The 23,568-nt window shown below is 41.3% G+C and overlaps 1 protein-coding gene across 5 annotated transcripts in view; it reads right to left on the reverse strand.

Moving 5' to 3' along the window:
• Window positions 1-23,568, reverse strand: part of FHIP1A (FHF complex subunit HOOK interacting protein 1A) — a 312,856-nt gene that overhangs the window by 107,643 nt on the left and 181,645 nt on the right. For 4 of the 5 annotated variants that reach the window (XM_027956239.3, XM_060400969.1, XM_042234932.2 and 1 more), the window contains one exon: window positions 11,711-11,943. In XM_027956239.3, the coding sequence (XP_027812040.2) occupies window positions 11,711-11,815 (105 nt within the window). In that variant the 5' untranslated portion in view covers window positions 11,816-11,943. Of the gene's footprint in view, window positions 1-1,354; window positions 1,546-11,710; window positions 11,944-23,568 lie in introns of those variants that run through there. The other variant, XM_042234930.2, reaches the window with a different exon arrangement.

A 23,568-nucleotide genomic window follows, 5' to 3' on the forward strand; every position in this document is an offset into this window, starting at 1 on the left:
CACTCTAGAACTATCCTGAGGATGCCCTGAGGTCACTGGACCCTGGAGCCAGTTAGGAAACTCAAGTGCATCAGTGGCACTCAAGGTCCCTCCTTTGGTGACCCCTGTGGTCACAGACAGCCTTGGATGACGGGTGGTTGTGTAGCTAGCAGCCCCTGACAGATTGTAAAGTGTTGGTGGGTAAGTGGATACCCCTGAAGCAGAAGCTCCTAGCAAACAGGAGAACAGAATCTCTCAAATCTATGTTAGTTATGCTGAATTTGTACTCAAGTATCCTTTCTTACGATACTTTGTTAGGACAGAACCTTGGACACCACTGACTGTTGCTGCCCTCATCTTCCCTAATCGAACATCTGCAAAAGCATGGTACTTGCTGGCTAATGGAACACTCCAGTAAACAGAACGTAGTCACACCATTCTATCTATATCACGTTTCCTACCAGCCTTACAGGTTTCCCTGGGTTGCCTCAGGGGAACCTGGGGGCTACATCACACTAGTCACAGGAGTTTATGTCAGATAGTAGCTCATCTCCCAGTCCTCTGCAACCGCTCATTTGAATTAGTCTCCAGCCTGAACAACTCACAGCAAAGCGTTAGCATGAAACTCCAAAAACAATAAATAGACAGCATGTATTTTTATCTACTGAAGGTCTCATTCCTTATCTCAAACTTAGCACCACAGCTCTGCCTTGCCCTCATTCCCTCACCACTTTTTTAAACCACTGAAAAAAAGCCAAAGCTGATCATTTGCTCCTAATACCCCTCCCTTCAGAAAGGTAAAAAATATATATCCTTATCCTTTCTGTCATCAAAACCTCCTTTTCCCACAGTCAAGCTAACAAAATCTTGCTTCCTGGATTCCACAGGCCATTTCCATCCATAATAGTCCCTTCCCTTAATTCCTATGATCAATATGATTCATTTTATAATAACGTATCTCATGTTGTCATCCAAACTAGCTTAACTGTTCTTTAAAAGCCTAGACTGGTGGTCGACAACACAGTGGGGGAGTAGGTCGACAAGATGGTAGAATACATCTCTCCCCATGAATGTATTGGGAATACATCTTCAGATGCAGAATTTCTCACCGAGCAGAAGTCCCTGACCACCCTAAAGTAATATACCGATCCATGAAAACTTGGTAGGACCAAGGAAGGAGGAGGATGAGACAGAGCAGGACCAATCTGCAGCCAGGGATGGGGGAGCTGAAGCAGGGGGGAGATCCCTGAACCCAGGACCTTCGGCTGGAACAGAAGGGAAGCATCTGAAGCTATCAGAGAGTAAGGCAGCCAATCTGTGATAGTCTCAGTGGAGTGAGAACCACACAGCTCATCCGTGCCGCGGCCCTACATACCCCGGACAGGGATGGGAATCCACCAGAAGGCGCAGCGGGTGGGAGCTGGAGAGTGGGGGCTGGAGGGCAATCCGGGGGCAAGGGCTGCTGCTGACTGCGGGGAGACAGCCGGAAGGGACGGGAGAAAAGAAATCCACGGCGGGGAGTGCCTTCGGAGGAACGCCGGGCAGCCATGAAGACAAGGCGCTACTGCTGAGTCACACGCAGGGGGAGGAGCCATCACGGACGCCTCTCTCTCCACACACGCCTGACAGGCAGTGGTCAGCACGCAGCTGACCAATGGAGAAAGACTCCAGAGAGGGCAGTCCTTTGAGAGCCTGCTGGGCTCAGCGACAGAGAAGGACCCCAGCCAGGCTGCCCTTTGAGTGCCTGCTGGGCTGAGCAACACAGAAGGACCAGCCAGGGAGGTCCTTTGAGCAGCAGCTGCCAGGAGCTAGAAAGAATCCTAATAGAACCATATCTCCTGCATCTGCGGCCACTGGCTTCCCTGTGGGCCTGGCACAGCCAGGGTCCCCGCAATCCAAGCTGCCACACCACCTCTATGCCTGGTCCTCACTGGGCAGACCCAGGTCCTCTAGGGCAGCCTCAGGAGCAGACTCCTGTGGATGACCGACATGTAAGGAAGGGATAAAACCACAACTGAGCTCCAAGGGTGGACTGCCTAAGGAAGAGGATCAAAATCTTTCCACTAGCTGTACAAGTTACAGATTAAATCCACATGATCAACTAGGTAGACTCTGTCGATGGAATATATAAAAGGACAGTGACTGTTCCCACAAAAGAAAAGACTCTAGCTCTGGCAGCTGCGGACAGTGGAGGCAAGCACATCCAGCAGCAGGGCCAGAGCAGGGTCAGATTAGAGCCTGAGCTGACCCCGCAGAAGGTCCAGAGATTAGCCCTCCCCGGTACGGAAGGCTTCCTAGGGAGGCGGAGGTGCACTGTGACTCACAGCAGAGGAAAGAACACTGGCCGCTGAGATCCGAGAAAAACATTACTCTTCTTTTGATTCACTCCGCAGTTGATTCTAGAAGTTCTTCACTTTCTTTTTCCTCTGCAGTTGTTCCTTTTATTATTATTATCTCTATTTAGGCTGTTGGAAACTTTTTTAAATTTCTTTTGTATATTTCTACTTTGGCTTTCTATGGATTTGTGTGGGGTTTTTTTTTTGGGGGGGGGGGTTCTTTTCTTATTGTTGCTTGTTGTTCAATTGCTAAGTTGTATCCAACTCTTTGTGACCCCATGGACTGTAGCCCAGCCAGGCTCCTCTGTCTATGGGATTTCCCAGGCAAGAATACTCGAGTGGGTTGCCATTTCCTTCTTCAGGGGATCTTTCTGACCCAGAGATTGAACCTCCATCTCCTGCTTGGCAGATAGATTCTCTACCACTGAGCCACCTGGGAAGCCCTTTCTGACTAGTTTTTCAACATATGTAGACCTTTCACACACCTCTATTTAACTTTGCTTTCCTATTTTTTTCCTTTCTTTTCTTTCCCACCATGTTTGCTCGCCTGCCTGCTTTGCTCCGTTCCTCAGCTGGCACTCTGCTTGGGTCTCGTTTTCTGTTCTGTGTTTTGTTTTGTCCATTTTATTTTCGACTGGTTGATATCGTTTTTGGTTTCCTTTACTCACCTGATCTCCCTCTTGGACTTTGTTTTCCGTAGACTGTTGTGCTTTCGTGTGTGTGTGTGTGTGTGTGTGTGTGTGTGTGTGTGTGTGTGTGTCTGAGCACGTTCATTTGTTTTTGTCTCTATTTGTCTGAATTTGCTTTTATCATTTGTTTCAGCTTCATTTTTCTGTTTCTTGGGGAAGGGTTTTTGGTGTTTAGTTGGTTTGGGGGGGTTCTTTTTGGGGTTTGGGGTGGTTTTTTTTTGTCTTCTCAGGGTTTTGTTTGTTTGTTTGCTTGTTTGTTTTCCTACCCTTTATTGCCAAAACAGTTTGTGGGATCTTGGTTCCAGAAGTTGGGCCTGAGTCTCTGGAGGGGATGTCTGAGTCCAGGACACTAGACCACCAGAGAACTCTTGACCACAGGGAATATTAATCAGTAAGCACTCTCAAAAAGGCCTCCAGCTGAATCCAAGACCCAGCACTGCCGAACTGCCTGCAGCACCCAGTCCTGGACGCCTCACCCAAATAACAAGCAAGACAAGAACATAAGCAGAGGGGCTGCCCACAGACATCCCACACCACCTCAAACAACCCTGTCCATCTGAGGGAAAAACTCACCCCCTCCCACTAGAACACAAGGACAAGTCCCTTCCAACATGAAGCCTACAAAAGCCCCTGCACCAACCTCATCCACCAGGGAAAGAGACCAAAAGCAAGAACTGTGACCCCATAGCCTGGGGAAAGGAAACCCCAAACAGTCAGTTAGACAAAATGAAAAGACAGAGAAATACTATGCAGATGAAGAACAAAAACTCACAAGACAAAATATACAAAGAGAAAATAGGCAAACTACCTGAAAAAGAATTCAGAGTAATGAGAGTAAAGATACAAAATCTCAATAATACAAGGGAGAAAATGTAAGAATCATATAGTACATTTAAAAAGGACCTAAAAGAAACAGAGAATAAACAAACAGTGACAAACAACACAATTACTGAATTTACAAACATTCTAGAATAAATCAATAGCAGAATAATTGAGGCTGAAGAATGGATAAGTAAGCTGGAAGAGAGAATAGTGGAAATAACTGCTGAAGAGCAGAATAAAGAAGAAAGAATGAAAAAAACTTGAGGATAATTGCAGAGACCTCTGGGGTAATATTAACTACAGCAACATCTGAATTACAGGAGTTCCAGAAGAAAAAGAGAAAAGTAAAGGGTCTGAGAAAATTTTTAAAGAAATTATAGTCAAAAACTTCCTATCGTGGAAAAGGAAATAATCAAGCCCAAGAACCACAGAGAATCCCCTACAGAACAGACCCAAGGAGAAACATCTAAGACACATATAGATCAAACTAACAAAACTAAACACAAAGAAAAAATACTAAAAGCAGCCAGGGAAAAGCAACAAGTAACATACAAGGGAAACCCCATAAAATTAACAGTTGATGTTTCAGAAGAAAGTCTGCAGGCCAGTAGAGAGTGACAGGATATATCTGAAATAATGAAAGGGAAAACACTCAACCAAGATTACTCTGTCCAGCACTGATCTCATTCAAAATTGATGAAGAAATCAAACACTTTACAGAAAAGCTAAGTTAAGAGAATTCAGCACCACTAAACCAGCTTTACAACAAATGCTAAAGGGACTGCACTAGGCAGGAAACACAAGAGAAGGAAGACTTCCAAAAACAAACCCCAAACATTAAGAAAATGTCAACAGGAACATATATATCAATATTACTTTAAATTTAAATAGATTAAATGCTCCACCCAAAAGACACAGAATGGTTGAACGGACACAAAAACAAGACGCATATATATGCTGTCTCCAAGAGACCCACTTCAGATGGAGAGATACACACAGACTAGGAGTGAGGAGATGGAAAAGGACATTCCAAGCAACGGGAAATCAAAAGAGCGCCAGAGTATCAATGCTCATCTCAGACAAAACAGACTTTAAAATAAAGACTATTACAAGAGGCAATAAAGGACACTACCTAATGATCAAAGAATCAATCCAAGAAGACATAACAACTGCAAATATTTATGCATCCAACACAGAAGCACCTCAATACATAAGACAAACACTAACAGACATAAAAGAGGAAATCAAAAATAGTAGGGGATTTCACACAACAATAGTAGGGGATTTCAATACCCCACTTACACTAATGGACAGAAAATTAATAAGGAAACACAAGTCTAAAATGACATATCAGGATAGATGGACCTAACATATCTTTAGCACACTGCACCAAATACAGATCTTCTGTATATACAAAAGAATAAACTTTTATAAAAATTTTTTCTAAAAGAATATAAAACTTTTTTATAAAAGTTTTTATAAACAAATATAAAAAAGAATATACTTTTTTCTCAAATGCATACAGAACATTCTCCAGGACAGACCACAACTTGGGTCACAGATCAAGACTTGGTAAATTTAAGAAAACTGAAATCATCAATCATCTTTTCTGGCCACAACACTATGAGATTAGATATCAATTACAGGGGAAAATCTGTAAAAAACACAAACACATGGAGGGTAACAATATGCTTCTGGATAACCAAGAGGTCACTGAAGAAATCAAAGAGGAAATAAAAAAATACCTGGAAACAAATGACAATGAAAACACAATGACCCAAAACCTACAGAATGCAGCAAAAGCAGTTCTAAGAGGGAAGTCTATAGCAACACAGTCCTACCTCAAGAAACAAGAAAAAAATCAAATAGACGATCCAACATTATACCTGAAGCAACTAGAAAAAGAAGAACAACCAAAAAACCCCAAAGTTAGCAGAAGGAAAGAAATTATAAATGTCAGAGCAGAAATAAATGAAAAAGAAATGAAAGAAACAATATAAAAAAATCAATTAAATTACAAACTGGTTCTTTGAGAAGAAAAAAAAATTGACAAACCATTAGCCAAACTCATCAAGTAAAAAAATAAGGGGACTCAAATCAACAAAATTATAAATGAAAAAAAGAAAGGTTACAACAGACAATGCAGAAATACAAAGGCTCACGAGAGACTACTGCAAGCAACTATATGCCAATAAAATGAACAACCCGGAAGAAAGGCACAAATTCTCAGGAAAGTACCATCTTCCAAGGTTGGAAAAGGAAAACAGAACTCATGAGCAAACCAATCACAAGCACTGAATTCAAAACTGTGATCAAAAATCTGCCCCCCTAAAAAAAATCCCAGGGTCAAATGGCTTCACAGGTGAATTCTATCAAATGTTTAGCAAAGCGCTAACACCTGTCCTTCTCAAACTCTTCCAAAAAATTGTAGAGGGAGGAACACTTCCAAAGTCATTCCATGAGGTCACTGGCACCCTGATACCAAAACCAGACAAGGATATCACAGAAAAGGAAAATTATCAGCCAGTATCACTGATGAACACAAATGCAAAAAAGCCTCAAAAAAAAAAAAATACTAGCAAACAGAAGCCAGCAACACATACACCATGATCAAGTGGGGTTTATCCCAGGGATGCAAGTATTCCTCAATGTATGCAAATCAATGTGACAACCATATTAAGAAACTGAAACATAAAAATCATATGATAACCTCAAAAGATGCAGAAAAAACTTCTGACAAAATCCAACACCAATTTATGATTAAAAAAAAAAACCTCTTCAGAAAATGGGCACGGAAGAAACCTTCCACAACATAAGAAAGGCTATGCAGGACAACCCACAACAATCATTTTTCCTGTATGTGCATGCTAAGTCGCTTCAGTCATGTCTGACTCTTTGCAACCCGATGAACTGTAGCTCACCAGGCTCCTTTACCCATGGTATTCTCCAGGCAAGAATACTCGAGCAGCTGCCATGCCCTCCTCTAGGGGATCTTCCCAACCCAGAAATCAAACCTGCATCTCTCTCTTACATCTCCTGCATCAGAAAGCAGGTTCTTTATCACTAGTGCCACCTGGGGTGAAGAAATGAAAGCATTTTCTCTAAGACTGTGAATAGGACAAGGATGCCCACTCTCCCAACTATTATTCAACACAGCTTTTGAAGTCCTAGCCATGTTGATAGAGAAGGCAATAGCACCCCACTCCAGTACTCTTGCCTGGAAAAATCCCATGGATGGAGGAGCCTGGTAGGCTGCTAAGAGCTGGACGCGACTGAGCGACTTCACTTTCACTTTTCACTTTCATGCACTGGAGAAGGAAATGGCAACCCACTCCAGTATTCTTGCCTGGAGAATCCCAGGGACGGGGGAGCCTGGTGGGAGGCCGTCTATGGGGTCGCACAGTCAGACACAACTGAAGCGACTTAGCAGCAGCAGCCATGATCAGAGAAGAAAAAGAAATAAAAGGAATCCAGATTGGAAAAGAAGTAAAACTCTCACTGTTTGCAGACGAACCAACAATAGACATAGAAAATCCTAAAGATACTATCAGAAAATTACTAGAGCCCATCAGTGAATTTAGTAAAGTCACAGGATACAAAATCAATACACAGAAAACCTTTGTATTCCTCTACACTAACAACAAGAAATCAGAAAGAGAGATTAAGGAATCAATCCCACTCACCACTGCAACAAGAAGAATAAAATACCTAGGAATAAACCTAATTAAGGAGACAAAAGACCTGTATACAGAAAGCTGTAAGACATTCTTAAAAGAAATCAAAGATGCCAGAAACAGATGGGGAAAGATACCATGTTCGCTGGATTGAAAGAATCAATATTGTGAAAATGATTAAACTACCCCAAACCATCTATAGGTTCAATACAACCCCTATCAAGTTACCAATGGCATTTTTCACAGAACCAAAACAAAAAAGTTCACAACATTTATGGAAACACAAAAGATCCTGAAAAGCAAAAGCAATCTTGAGAAAGGAAACTAGAGCTGGAGGAATCAACCTTTCTGACTTCACACTATACTACAAAGCTACAATCATCAAGACAGTATGGTACTGGCACAAAAGAGAAATACAGACCAACGGAACAAGACAGAAAGCCCAGGGATCAACCCAGGCACCTACGGGTGCCTTATCTTTGACAAAGATGGCAAGAAAATATAATGGAGAAAAGACAATCTCTTCAATAAGTGGTGCTGGGAAAACTGGACACTTACATGTACAAGAACAAAATTAGAACACTTCCTAACACCACACACTAAAATAAACTCAAAATGGATTAAAGGCCTAACTGTAAGACCAGGAAGTATAAAACTCTCAGAGGAAAATGGGCAGTGCACTCGGTGACAGAAGCTGCAGCAAGATTCTCTGTGACCCATCTCCTAGAGTAATGGAAATAAAAACAAAAATAAACAAATGGGACCTAATTAAACTTGGAAGCTTTTGCATAGCAAAGAAAGCCATAAGCAAGATGAAAAGACAACCTTCAGAATGGGAGAAAATAATTGTAAATGAAGCAACTGACAAAGGATTAATCTCTACCAGCAACTCATGCAGCTTAATATCAGAAAAACAAAGAACCCAATCAAAAACTGGGCAGAAGGCCTAAAAAGACATCCAGAGAAGACATACAGACGGCCAGTACACACACACACACAATGCTCAACACTGCTCATTATGAGAGAAATGCAAATCAAAACTACAATGAGCTATCACCTCACACCAATCTGAATGACTAGCATCAAAAAATCTACAAACAATAAATGCTGGAGAGGATGTGGAGAAAAGGGAACCCTACTGCACTGGAATGTGAACTGATCACTATGGAGAATAGTATGGAAGTTACTTTAAAAAAATAAAACTAGCAATACAACCAGTATATGATCCAAGGGTCCCACTACTGGGCATATACCCTGAGAAAACCATAATTCAAAAAGACACATGTACCCCAAATAGTCATTACAGCTCTATTTACAATAGCCAGGGCATGGAAGCAACCTAGATGTCCATCAACAGATGAATGCATAAAGAAGTAGTGCCACACACACACACACACACACACACACACACACACACACGAAGCAACCAAGATGTCCATCAACAGATGAATGGATAAAGAAGTAGTACTACACACACACACACACACACACACACACACACACACACACACACACACACACACTGGAGTATTACTCAGCCATAAAAAGGAACTAATCTGAGTCAGTTCCAGTGAGGTGGATGAACCTGAAGCCTGTTGCACAGAATGAAGTAAGTCAGAAAGAGAAAAACAAATAGCATATATTAATGCACGCATATAGAATCTAGAAAGATTGTACTGATGAACCTACTTGCAGGGCAGGAATAGAGATACAGCCATAGAGAAGAGACTTGTAGACACGGCAAAGGGGAAGGAAAGGGTGGGACGAACTGAGAGATGGCACTGAAGCGTATCCGTCACCATGTGTGAAACAGGTAGCTAGCAGGAAGCTCCTGTGTAACACAGGGAGCGTGACCCAGCGCTCTGTGACGATCTAAATGGGTGGGACGGGGTGAGCGGCGGCAGGGAGGCGCAAGAGGAAGGGGACATATGTAAACTTATGGCTGATTCACGCTGTTGTACAGCTGAAAGCAATACAACACCGTAAAGCAGTTATCCTCCAGCTAAAAAGAAATTTAAAAGAAAAGCCCAGACCAAGGCTTATACTTCTCTGTGTCCCACCTGTGATGCCCACAGTGAGGGAGCTGAAGTTTGGGCTCACTAAATCATTTAACAATACAGTCAGTCCTCTGTATCTGTGGGTTCCACCTCTGCAAATTCAACCAATCACAGATGGAACATATTTGGAAAAAAATTTCAGAAAGTTCCAAAATGCGTAACTTGAATTTGTGGCACACCGGCAACTATTTACATTGCATTTACAATTATTCACATAGTATTTATATTGTATTAGTTATCATAAGTAATCTAGAGATGATCTGGAGGACATGCAGATGTGCCTAGGTGATATGGAAACATCATTTTGTATAAGGGACTTGAGCATCCCATATTTTGTTATCTGCTGGTATCTTGGAACCAATACCCCATAGATACCAAGCAATGACTGTAATTACATTGATGTCTACATGAATTGATTTAACCAGTATTTTTATTTATAAAGGTAACAGTTGGGCCCTCAAGAGCCTTGGGAAATAGGGAGAGACTGAGGGCATTTTTCAGATTTACTTAAAAGGAAAGTCAAGACTAACAGGTAAGAAATTTGGCCAAAGTAAAAAAAATGGCTGAAACACAGTTGGACCAAGAGTGCACTCACTTTACAAAAGAAAATGTTTAATAACTAGACTCCAGTCCCTCTGACAAACTTGCCCTTACCCTCAATTCAGTACTTTTCTGCACTAAATGAAACGGAGTTCCCTTGTAGCTTAGTCAGTTAACAATCTGCCTGCAATGCAGGAGACCAGGGTTCAATTGCTGGGTCAGGAAGATCCCCTGGAGAAGGAAACGGCAATCCACTTCAGTATTCTTATCTGGAGAATCCCATGGACAGAGGAGTCTGGCAGGCTACAGTCCAAGGGGTTACAAGAGTCGCACACGACTTAGCGACTGAACTGGTGCCACCAAACAAAAGGTGCTATGCGTCAGCACTCAAGTGCAAAGCCAAAGGTAATTACTCAAATTATCTGGAAAACTCCTGGATTACTTTCTTCCCATTGCTAAAGCAGATGTGCCCTTAATATCCAGGGCAAACCCATTAAGATTTTAACAGTTAAAAGTCAGAGAAAGGGAAATGCATAAAAAGAATTTTAGAAGCTTTACACTGAACAGTGACAAGAAAGTACAAAGTGTTAATGACCCAGAAGCAGAATCAATTTTGTTTTTGATCTAAACTGTGTCCCTGTAACTGCTATAATCTACAGGCTCAGTGCTTTAACTTATGTGCTATTTCCAGCCACAGGAAGGAATTGGGTAGTCATTAAAAAACTGTCACATAAATAGCCACTTACCAGTTCACCTGGGAGTGTAATGGTGGACAAGTAGTAAAGAATGCCAATTTTATTTATTTTTCTCCTTGTAAACTCTCTGAGAGAAGGGGCAAGCTGGTAAATTTCCTGACCATTCAACCCTTAATTATTCATACAAGTAGATCCAAGAAGAGTCACATAGAAGTCAAAATGAATAATAATAATTTTTTAAAAATCTTTTATAAATAGCTTTGTAATGAATTCAGATACTTCTAGCTACCTTCCTTCTTTAAATGACAGAGGGACCACAAGCCTGAAAAGTGGTAGAGCATAGAGGTCAAATACACTAGTCTTGGAGTCATGGGACCAAGGTCTAAGTACTTGAATGGAGAGTCACTAGTCATATAACCTCAAACAAGCTAACGAGTTTCCATTCCCTCATCTGTAAAATGAGGAAGCTAAAACTAACTACCTTGCCAGTTTGCGGAGAAGACTAAATGATACAAGGCATTTGTGGTATTCAGGACAGCACTTGGCAAATACTTAATCAATATGTCTTTCAGTATTGTTAGAGTTTAAGGACTGAAGGGAAAGAAAGAGGATGTACTCACAGTCGAGTGTATTGCAAAGTGATACACAAGTCACTTGAAGCCCAACTGCTGCTCCTCCAAAAATATCTGGGGAACATTCATGTCCTGTAATTGCTTTCATGAAAAGCAAGGTTTTTAAATAGCTACCTATTCTAGGAAAGCAAGAAGAGAAATTTGCTTTTCTTCCTACCTAAAAAGGTTTCCTCCCTATGTTTCTGGAAGCCTAGTTACTTGTCACACAGGTAGGGACCCACGGATCAGCCCAATAGAAGCCTCTAAGACGACCTAACCAGCAGAGAGGGTGAAACGCCAACATTACCTGCGCCCAGTGGTTTTTAAATACAATCATGCATGTTTCTGGGTCAACTCCCTGCAGGCTCACCGCCCTCTGGATTTTGCTCTCTGTCGCAACGGATGACATCATAAGCCTTCATAAATCAAATGCTCCTAAGTCATATTTAATTTTCATGAAAACTTGGTAGGCAGCCACTAATTTTCAAGGATCACAGCAGAAATGTAACTTCTTCACATTTCATTGTCACCTTCTGAAACCTGTAATGACAATAACAAAAAAAATACATATTAAATAGGATATGATTAAATTCAAATCAAAGCATAGACATTCTCAAAGTCCAGCACTAAGCAAAATATCTACAAAATAGACATTTAAGCTCAATCCAAAGCCTTTCTTATATTTTTCTCTCATTTTGCTACTAAAAATATAAAATGATGCCTCCAAAGCTACATGAATAAATTCAAAAATTATTGAGTTTATTCTACTACCACCAACCACAACCCCCTAGATTATTATTCTAAACCATCCAAATCTAGTTTCAAGCAATCAACTACGATTATCAATGGTTGTGGTGTTTAAAAACACCAAGAAACAGAAAAATCTTTAGTTAATAGTGACTAAAATAAATAGCCTGACATAACTTAGGGGAGTTATAGCACAGTACCCTGACTGCTGGGTCCAATAATAACAACTTTTTTAAATCAGTGACTCTCATAATGGAATTTAAAACATTCTCAGTCATTTCATGGCTACAAACTAAGTTAAGGTTTCTAACTTCCCTGAAAAATAAATATAAAAATAGAATTCCAAGTAACCTTAACAAATCAGATAGAAATGATCCATCAAAAACAAGACAGCGTTTACTTAGTGTAAGTAAAGCACAGCACACTTATCAATGAAAAGCAGCAGTATTATTTATCAATGAAAAATGAATTATGTAGATAAAATACAAAGAAAGTCAGATTCCAACAGAGTCAGTAAAGAGAAAAAAGATACTGAGGTCACAGAACATACAGAGAATAGTATCCAGTTGTGTGGAGCTAACTCTGACAAAAGCAGTAAGATATTAGTATTATCTCCTCAGTTTCATCAGCCCAGAAAAGGACTGAGTACAGAGATGGGAGTACCAGACCACCACCTTACCTGTCTCCTGAAAACCTTGTGAGTCAAGAAGTAACAGTTGGAACTGGACATGGAACAACTAACTGGTTCAAAACTGGGAAAGGAGTATACATCAAGGCTATATATGGCCACCCTGCTTATTTGACTTATATGCTGAATACACCATGCAAAATACCAGGCTGGATGAAGCGCAAGCTGGAATCAAGATTGCTGGGAGAAATATCAATAACTTCAGATATGCAGATGAGACCACTATAAAGGCAGAAGTGAAGAGGAACTAAAAAGTCTCTTGATGAGGGTGAAAGAGGAGTGTGTGAAAAAGCTGGCTTGAAACTCAACACTCAAAAAATTATGATCATGGTGTCTGGTCCCATCACTGCGTGGCACATGCAAGGGAGAAAAGTAGAAACAGTGACAGATTTTATTTTCTTGGGTTCCAAAATCACTGCAGTCATGAAATTAAAAGACGTTCCTTGGAAGGAGAGCTATGACAAACCAAGACAGTGTATTAAAAAGTAGACATATTATTTTGACAACGAAGGTCTGAATAGTCAAAGCTAGGGTTTTTCCAGTAGTCACGTATGGATGTGAGAGTTGGATCATATAGAGGGCTGAGCACCGAAGAACTGATGCTTTTGAACTGTGGTGCTGGAGAAGACTCTTGACAGCCCTCTGGACTGCAAGGAGATTAAACCAGTCAATCCTAAAGGAAATCAACCCTGAATATTCATTGATGCTGAAGCTGAAACGCCAATACTTTGGCCACCTGATGCAAAGAGCCAACTCTCTGGAAAAACCTCTGATGCTGAGAAAGACTGAAGAGAAAAGGAGAAGGGGGCAGCAGAGGATGAGATGGTTGGATGGCATCACCAACTCAATGCACATGAATTTGAGCCAACTCCAGGAGATAGTGAAGGACAGGAAAGCCTGGTGTGCTGCAGTCCATGGGGTCGCAAAGAGTTGGACACGACAGAGCAACTGAACAACAACAACAACAGTACAAAATGTTATTATTATTATTATTTTTAAGTATACAGGCTAGAGAGAGTACAGGGGAAAGGAGCTATAATTATCAGAGCACTGAAAAACAAAGTCCATGATAAAACTTCCAGAGATACAGTGACAAAAGAGTTTTTGTTTTTGTTTTTTAAAGAGACTATGTTCTTTCTTTCTTTTTTCAACGTTTATTTTTGTGGCTGCACTGGGCCTTAGTTGCAGCACGTGGGATTTTTAGTTGTGGCATGCGAACTCTTAATTGCAGCATGCGGGATCTAGTCCCCTGACCAGGGATGGAACCCAGTTCCCCTGCGCTGGGAGCCCAGAGTATCTGCCACTGGACCGCCAGTGAAGTCCCAAGACACTGTTTTCACCTGAGTAATATGAAAGGTATTACAAGAAGAACACTGATCAAACTGATCAACCATTCCTCCTATAAACAATGAAATGCGAGAGGCTATGGGTCAAGTTCTTTGTGGGAAACAGAGCCAAACACTGGAAGACAAGTTAAAGGAATATGCCAGACAAGTATTGGGTTGATCAAAATGTTCATTCAGGTTTTTCCATAAGCTCTTATGGAACCAAATGCATGTTTTGGTTAACACAATGTTTCTGCTGGGGGGGTGTAGAAGACACACCAGCCAACATTAAAAGAGCTTTAAAATAAACTTTAGTACATAAGAATAGAAAACTTGTAAGAATTCGTCATCTGAGGAAAGAAATGCTTTTTAAGGAGAATGTCCGAGGAACAGGTATGCAGAAAGAGGGAGGCCTGTTGGAAGGAGGACTGTATACCTGATAAACCGGAAAGGAACAGCTAAATTCTATCTTCCGTGACTATGTTTTATTCTGTAAATTGGCGAATTCTTAATAACACAAACGTGCTTTCAATGAGACACTGTCCAATGACAACCACGGCTCTCTGCCACTGACAGGCATACTTCAATGGGCCCAACTGGTGTTTAAAAATCAGGAGTGGCTGTCCACACACACACAGGTACATGTGCAAACTCACACACACACATGCATGCTTGCTCGCGCACTCCCTATGGTCCTCCCGCCTCACTCTGACTAGCAGGCTAGCCCTTCTAGACGGCATCTCACTGTGCAAACTTGTCTCAAGTGATGAGAGGGAAAAGAAATTCTGATTCAACTTCCTTGTCGTCCTAAACACTGTATCTCTTTGGAAATGTCCAGGTCTCTTATTTAGGTGATAACAACAGGGAAAATCAGAGTGCCTGGGTTTATTCCAGAGGCTGAAAAAGTACAAGACTCTCTTAGATGCCTTCCAGCTCCAGGATCTCAGATTCTTCTTCGAAGGCATTCAGGGAACATAAATCATGCCAACTGCCTCTAAACCAAAAATAGAAACGTGCTTTCTACGATGCTTTACATTAGTTCTCAAAGGGACCGCACATGCCATTTTTTCAGATAGGAGGCCATAGTACAGACAGGACAAATACCTTAACCAAGGCCACAATCTTACTAGTTAGTTCTTTTTTAAAAAATATTTCTTCATCTCCACTGCTACCACCTTAGCCCAAACATCCCTCATCTCTAACAGACTATTACAACTGCTTCTTTTTCAAGTATTTGTTAATTTGTGCCAAGTCCTAGATGCAGCAGAGGGGACCTAGCTCCCTGGCCATGGATTGAATCTGGGGCCCCTGCGCAGGGTCTCAGCCCCTGGACCAGCAGGGAAGTCCTGCAGGTTTGCTCTGATAGAGATAGACATGTCTCTTGACTCCCAGTCCAGTGCGCTTTCCAGAAACTATATTCTCCTTTGTAAGGCTTGTAATCCCTGGCCCTAGTCCCTGAAAGAAACTGTATCTTCTCTGACAAAAACACATTTCACTTGGTTGATGCTTATCCAATCATACTCTTGAGGCAGATGCCTGGATTATGCCATGATTATAGAAATCAATCAATATGCCATGATTATAGAAACCACAACATCGAGAGAACTTGGGACAAAAGAGAAGGGGAGGCAAGTCCAGAAAGCCATGTTTGGGAAGGAAAGGCTGTATCAGGAGACCCTGCCAATGCAAACGCCACCCAAGCACCCAGAGGCCAGGTGGTTCCTTCCACACTCTCTCATTCACAGGCCAGAGTGGCAAAGCGCTGGTGTGGCCCCAGGCCAGTGCAGAACCGAAAGCAGCGGTTCCATATTTGTGAGTGATGTGTAAGGACATATTTCCTCAAGCATCACAGTTTTCAACCTATTGCTGCATTTTCCCATTATCAGCCTTTCCTTTTTCCAATTCCAAGCTTTTTCTTCAACTCTCAGATAACAGCTAAAAATCCCAAGTGAAGACAGGACAAAACTAAGCTAAAGGCTGTGAGCAGACAGGAGAGGCTGCGGGAGTTAGATCATGCCTGCGTGCCGCGTGTCGTCACTGCATGTCACCCCCTCTGGCCCTCTGCTCTCTTCAGCCGCAGGCATCTGGAGCTGGGACCGGTCAGAGCCAAGCTCAGGGCCCAGCTCGCTGCTCCTGGCCCACACGCCACCCGTTCTCCCCATAAATGCAAACGTGCACATCAACGTGAATTTCATGCCCAAGGAAAAGCTCTAGAAATCATTCAGCTCTTAAAGGACTGATGTTTTTTCCGTTCCTCAGACAAACCACCACCAATAAAAAATACCCAAATGACTCTTTTTTTCCCACAGCGGTTGCGAGTGGTATTGTGGTGTGGTAGTTGAGACTTTTGGTCTTGGAGTGGAGAAATGAGCTGTCAAAATACATGTCTGCCTGTCTGTATGTATGTATGTATGCTGAGATATCAACACAGGTTCTATACTGCAAAGACGGAACTGATTATATTATTTCCAAAGACACTACTGAGTAGTCACATTTATAGATATCATTAATATTACATACAGAAATATTTTCCATCAACAATGAGGAGGAAATTCTATTAGACGTTGTTGAAGACAGAATAACTGACATAAGAATTACCTGTGTCTTTATTTGCCCTTTTTTGAAAGTCATATTTTTATTTGATTTTCAAAAAAGCAGAAAAATATGTTTCCATATCACAGAATTATAAAATATACCACATAATCATAAAAGCCTAGATTCTAGTCATATAGATCATACTTCTTTCCAATGTAAAAATTCCTTCAGTGTCACTCCCAAACAGACCTCTAATTTCAGTCTCTCTCAAAAACTATAATACTTACGAGAGCTATAAATGTGTCAAAATCACATTTTTTCACAGTGACTATATTTTAATATTTTTCACTATCAGGCTGAACTTACAATGTACACATTTTGGTATTTAATAAAACATTATCTCATACTGTCATCAAGAAAGCAAGAGAGTTCCAAAAAAACATCTACCTTTGTTTTATTGGCTGTGCCAAAGCCTTTGACTTTGTGGATCACAACAAACTGTGGAAAATTCTAAAAGAGACAGGAATACCGACCACCTGACCTGCCTTCTGAGAAATCTATATGCAGGTCAGAAAGCAACAGTTAGAACTGGACATGGAACAACAGCCTGGTTCCAAAGGGAAAGGGGTACATTAAGGCTGTATATTGTCACCCTGCTTCTTTAACTTATATGCAGAGTATACCATGCAAAATGCTGGGCTGAAATCAAGACTGCTGGGAGAAATATCAATAACCTCAGATACTCAGATGACACCACCCTTATGGCAGAAAGCAAAGAACTAATAAAGAACCTCCTTGATGAAAGTGAAAGAGGAGAGTGAAAAAGTTGGCTTAAAACTCAACATTCAGAAAACTAAGATCATGGCATCCAGTCCCATTACTTCATGGCAAATAGATGGGGAAATAGTGGGAAACAGTGACAGACTTTATTTTAGGGGGCTCCAAAATCACTGCAAATGGTGACTGCAGCCATGGAATGAAAAGACACTTGCTCCTTGGAAGAAAAGCTATGATCAACCTAGACAGTGTGTTAAAAAGCAGGAACATTACTTTGCCAACAAAGGTCCATCTAGTCAAAGCTATGGTTTTTCCGGTAGTCATGTATGGATGTTAGAGTTGGACTGTAAAGAAAGCTGAGCACCAAAGAATTGATGCTTTTGAACTGTGGTGTTGAAGAAGACTCTTGAGAGTCCCTTGGACTGCAAAGAGATCCAACGAGTCAATCCTAAAGGAAATCAGTTCTGAATACTTATTGGAAGGACTGATGCTGAAGCTGAAGCTCTGATACTTTGGCTACTTGATGTGAAGAACTGACTCACTGGAAAAGACCCTGGTGCCGGGAAAGATCGAAGGTGGGAGGAGAAGGGGATGACAGAAGATGAGATGGTTGAATAGCGTCACCGACTCAATGGACGTGAGTTTGAGCAAGCTCTGAGAGTTGGTGATGAACAGGGAACCCTGGTGTGCTGCAGTCCCTGGGGTCACAAAGAGTGGGACACGACTGAGCGACTGAACTGAGCTGAGCTCATACTGTCCTTCAGTTTAAGATATTTAAATATCCTTTTCCATATTTAAATATCTGTGTAGTTGCTAAGCTGTGTCTGCTTCTTCGTGACCCCTTGGACTGTAGCTTGCCAGGCTCCCCCATCCATGCAATTCTCCAGGCAAGAATAGTGGAGTGGGTTGCCACTTCCTCCTCCAGGGGACCATCCTGACCCAAGGATTGAACCTACATCTCCTGCACTGGCTGGCAGGCTCTTCATCAGTGAGCCACCAGTGAAGCCCCTGAATCTGCTTGTTTCTGTTTTGCACGTGCATTCATTCATATTGCTTTTAAATTGTGTATAAGTGATATCACACAGTATTTAAATATAATATCTTCTAATAACGGATTATTTTTAAAAATCCTAAAGAGAAAGAAATGGATGGTGACCTTAAGGAGAGACATAGCCTAGGGAACATTTTTGTTAAGGGAAAACTGATCCTGTTTGCAGATCTAACGAGAAGGAATCAACTATCATGGAGAATTTGAAGATACCCGCCACCCGACCGCCCCCCACTCCCGCCACCCACACACACACAAAGATTCTGATGGAGCAAGAGGATCCGGAGAAAGGTGAGGTCAAGTGCACAGGTAGGAGAGACCTAGAGATAAGAGAAGCAAGGCTGACTCTTCACAGTTCAGTTCAGTGCAGTTGCTCAGTCATGTCCGACTCGTTGCGACCCCATGAACTGCAGCACGCCAGGCTCTTTTCACAGCAAGTCACCAAATCTTGAACTTGATGGACGAACATGGCAGGTTCCCTTTCCATCTTCCCTTCTCCTTCCCTCCTGATATAACTCTGGCTGGTTTCTGGAGATGATCAGAGTTTAGGTGGATTTAAAGCGGGCAACTCTTGCCTGGAAAATCCCTTGGACAGAGGAGCCTGGTAGGCTGCAGTCCATGAGGTCGCTAAGAGTCAGACACGACTGAGCAACTTCACTTTCATCTTTCACTTTCATCTTTCACTTTCATCTTTCACTTTCATGCATTGGAGAAGGAAATGGCAACCCACTCCAGTGTTCTCGCCTGGAGAATCCCAGGGACAGGGGAGCCTGATGGGCTGCCATCTATGGGGTCGCACAGAGTCGAAGTGACTTAGCAGCAGCAAAGCAGGCAACAGAGTATCAGTGCTGAGAGTTTTTAGCTCAGTTCTCCAAGCATGGAAGGCAGAAAACATAAGGTCCTACTCAGAGACTTAAGCTTTGACTGGGAGATGGGGTCTAAGACAGGAGGAGGCTCTTAGATTGAAACCTTGCTTGGGGGAGTAATTAGGATTAACTGATTATTTCTCAGGTCTCTTCCAGCTCAAAAGTCATTATTTTCTATCTTTTATTGCAACCATTATACTAATTGTGGAGGAGTAATCAGATAATCTGGAAAAGGAAATGGCAACTCACTCCAGTATTCTTGCCTGGGAAATCCCATGGACAGAGGAGCCTGGCGGGCTACAGTCCTTGGGGCTGCACAGAGTCAGACATTACTGAGTGCAGTATGCAATCAGATAATTATTAAAAGAGGGTGACAGCCATGGTGCACAAATCTCTGTAGGAATTCCAGTTGTAAATGGGATTCTATCTGTAATATTTCTTATGAGTAAAGCGTATTTCACTTAAGGAATCCAGAGCACAGAGATCAGCCATCTCAAAATATAACCTGTAGTTGGTTGGTTGGATTTTTTTCCTGAGCAACTGCCAGTAGGGAAAAAAAAAAAAACTCATTGTTTTAGAATGTACTTTAGAAGGCTCTGAATTGGCTGCTATTAAATACATAGTCTATTAATATAAATGTACTAATCAAACAAAATTCCATCTAAGGGTGAAGACTCCTCAAATATTGGGGAAGTCTAAAGAGAGGGGAAGTGCGTGCCCTCAATTATAACTAATAGCAATGGTGGAGGATTCATTTTGGGTCAAACTGCCTCAGACAACCTCTCCGTAGAGCCTTATAAAAATCTATTAAGAGGACATCCTCCCTGCACTCTAATCTCTGGCCCAGTTTCCTTTTCTCTCTTGCTACTGTATCACATCGGAATGCTGGGCTGTGGAAAATAAAGCCAGCATCCAACAGCCCCTGACTCCTGGACCTTGTCCTGAGACTCCCTCAACTTGTTGGCTCGTTCAGTTCGCTATCCATCATTCCAGCAAAGCACACATTGTTTTGTTCCCCTAAGTTGTAGGTAACCTGTTAACACATAGGGTGGAAACAGAGAAAATGCTTGCAATGCGTGCATTCCAAACGGTTCCAGGCTTTGATGAATGCGTGCCTCAAAACAGTAACCAGATTTCAGAAAACTGTTAATAATGCCAGGAAATAATTCCACCATGTTTTACATCTTAATTTCACTAGAACAAGTTGCCAGCCAACTAGGTCAAACCCAAGCACCATGCAAGTGACTGATAAGCAGATTGAATGAGGAAGAAAAATGAAAGTTATTATCTAAAACATACCAAAAATTTGTTATGGGACTTAATTTTTAAGGCTACTTAAGAAACTAAACCCCTAGTGGCAAAGATTTGGACCGTAAAAATTATAGCTTTTGAAAAGTATAGCAAATGTTGAGACATCAGCTCATTGGTGACTGAACAGGAACGTCTCTTCCACACGTGGAATGATTTGTCAGAATGTGAAAATCAGACCATTCTTGGGCAAAGTCTCCCCAAGAACCCAATCAATCGCTATAATTTTGGTAGTGTGCACCATCCAGTCACATAACTATTTTGTTGAAACCCATTAAGGGGTAACTCAGTTACAGTATCTGCCGTAAAACTCTAAAATTTAGCTAAGGTAAATTCAGAGATAAATTTATCTGACAAATTCCACAGGGAAGTATGTTAAAGCAGGGATTTAAGGTAGACGCTCTGGATTTCTAAGAACTCTCTCATACTAATGAAGTTCTTGTCAAGAAATTCTCCTGGGGGGGGGGGAAACCTTAAGTTTTTGACCAACATGTCTTGGCCATTTTCCCTGGAAAAGGAGGTAGCTTTGGGAAGTTATGTTGCTTAGTTTAATACCTGTCTTTGCAGCTCTATCAATCAGAATTAGTTCCGTACCACCAGTCTTTCAAATGCCTTTACGCGAAAAATTTCAAATATGCAACCTGCAGTGTAATTAAGCTGATGTGCTGATTACCTTTTGGAACAGCGACAGGAAAAACAAAATCTCCTCTTCAAAAATGTCCTTCATCCATGCGTGGTTTAAGATGTACTAAGTGCAATGAGTGTACTAACAATAAAATTCCATATATATTCACAAATCTCACAAATTGCGGGCATATTTCCCTGGAGAGAGGTGGCTACAGTTTTCAGCCAACTCTAAAAAGGGTCCATGAATTGCCCGCCTTCAAAAACATTTATAAGCCACTTTAAATTGCATTCATATAGAGTCCCAAAACAGAGGCTAACAGCCAGTTCAAATTCTAAAAGTATTACTTAAGAGAGTCATGGAACTTTTGTGACTTTGGAAATACAAAAAGTTCCATTTCAGCAGCTTAGGGGTTGTTTCAGCCTGTGAGTAACTATGATCTTGAGTAACAATCAGGGCCGGCCCCAGAGCCTCACAAATTTCATGGCTGGTTAGATACTTACACTCCAACTCCAAAGCACTGCAAGGTGTGGCGTCAGAGGCACAAAGTGATTAACATCTTTCTAATATTAGCAACAGGCTCAAAGAGCATGGTCCTATGTCAATTAGAACAAAGTACCTTTCTTCACCAGTTTATGAAACGAGCCGTGAAGAGTGTGGGTGCCTTCTGTACATGTAAACATCATAGACGTGGAGTAAGTCACCAGTACTTAAAATATCCAATACAGCTATCCTGACTTCACATAGGTGGAATAATGAGCACATGTACCCTGGAGGAGGAAATGGCAACCCACTCCAGTATTTTTGCCCCCAAAATCCCACAGACAGAGGAGGCTGGCGGGCTACAGTCTATGGGGTTGCAAACAGTCAGACACGACTGAGCATCTGCGCATAGCACTTATATGGTAACCTAATAAATTCCCCATTTCTTGACTTTTTATGATCATAAAATTAATGAAAGACTTCCTTACATGCAAATATAATAAACTAACAAATGGTATCACTGCTGAACCAAAATTTAAAAGACTATGTTTTCATCCAAGAGTAGGCAAAAGATTCTAGAAGTTCATAATAAAATTCTATGGTTTAAAGTAGTTAAACACTCACACATATATTATTGCTATGATCAGTTTATCATCAAGATTTCATGCTAATAAAAAATAAAAAGCAAGATTTAGGATCACTGAAAAATTTCAGAGGAAAAAAAATTTAACTTGAAAGTTCTCCTTGCTCAGTAACAACTCCATGGGCCTCAGTCGTATATTATCAATGTCCAGATTTACGTATTTCAAGAGGGGACTTAGGAAACATAAAAATGGATCCATCTCATATACCTCAGGTGAGAAATTATACTGCTGTTCTACCTGCAAAGAGCAATTTGGCAACAGCCTTTAAAACTGAATTTGAACAGCAAAATCACTTCTGTTCTATTCTAACATTAGAATAAACGCTAATCACCTTGTACCTCAGACGCCACACCTTGCAGTGTTTTCAGTCGGAGTGTAAGTATCTAACCAGCCATGAAATTTTTAACACAGAGTCTTGCCCTGATTATTACACAAGATCACAGTTACTCACAGGCTAGAACAACCCCTGAGCTGCTGAAATGGAACTTCTTGTATCACTGAAGTCACAAGAGTCCCATGATTGTCTCTTCATTAATAACTTTAGAATCTGAGTTGGCTGTTAGCCTCTGTTTGGGGACTCTTCATAGTTTTACCAAGAATGCATCTTTAAAGCGGCTTAAAAAATTTTTTTTGAAGTACATTTACATCCTATAAATATATTTCCACATTACAAAATGACATATTGAATAACAGCAAAGAGTTGACACTTAACTGTGCCAGGCACTATTCTGAAGACATTATACCATTAACGCATTAAATCTTCTCAGCAATCCTGTGAACTACACTTCCCTCTTCTACAAGATACAGAAACAGGCACAGAGAAGTAAAGGTGCTGGTCTAATCAAGGTCACACAGATATCCTGGGGCCTAACCATTAGTACCTCTCAAACTATACAGATACCCTCTGAGTTAGATAGTAGACAACTGGAAAGACCCCAAGTATCCATCAGCAACAGCTGGGTTATATAAATAAATACAGTGAAATACTGCATCACAATTTTGAAAAGGATGCAGACCGGCCAAGACAGTGGACTAGAAAGACCCTGAGCTCACCTGCTCTCCCAGCACACCAGAATCACAACTATCTGCAGAACAGCCATTGATGATCAAGACCTAAAC

The sequence above is a fragment of the Ovis aries genome, chromosome 17 (assembly GCF_016772045.2).
Source record: "Ovis aries strain OAR_USU_Benz2616 breed Rambouillet chromosome 17, ARS-UI_Ramb_v3.0, whole genome shotgun sequence".
NCBI lineage: Eukaryota > Metazoa > Chordata > Mammalia > Artiodactyla > Bovidae > Ovis > Ovis aries.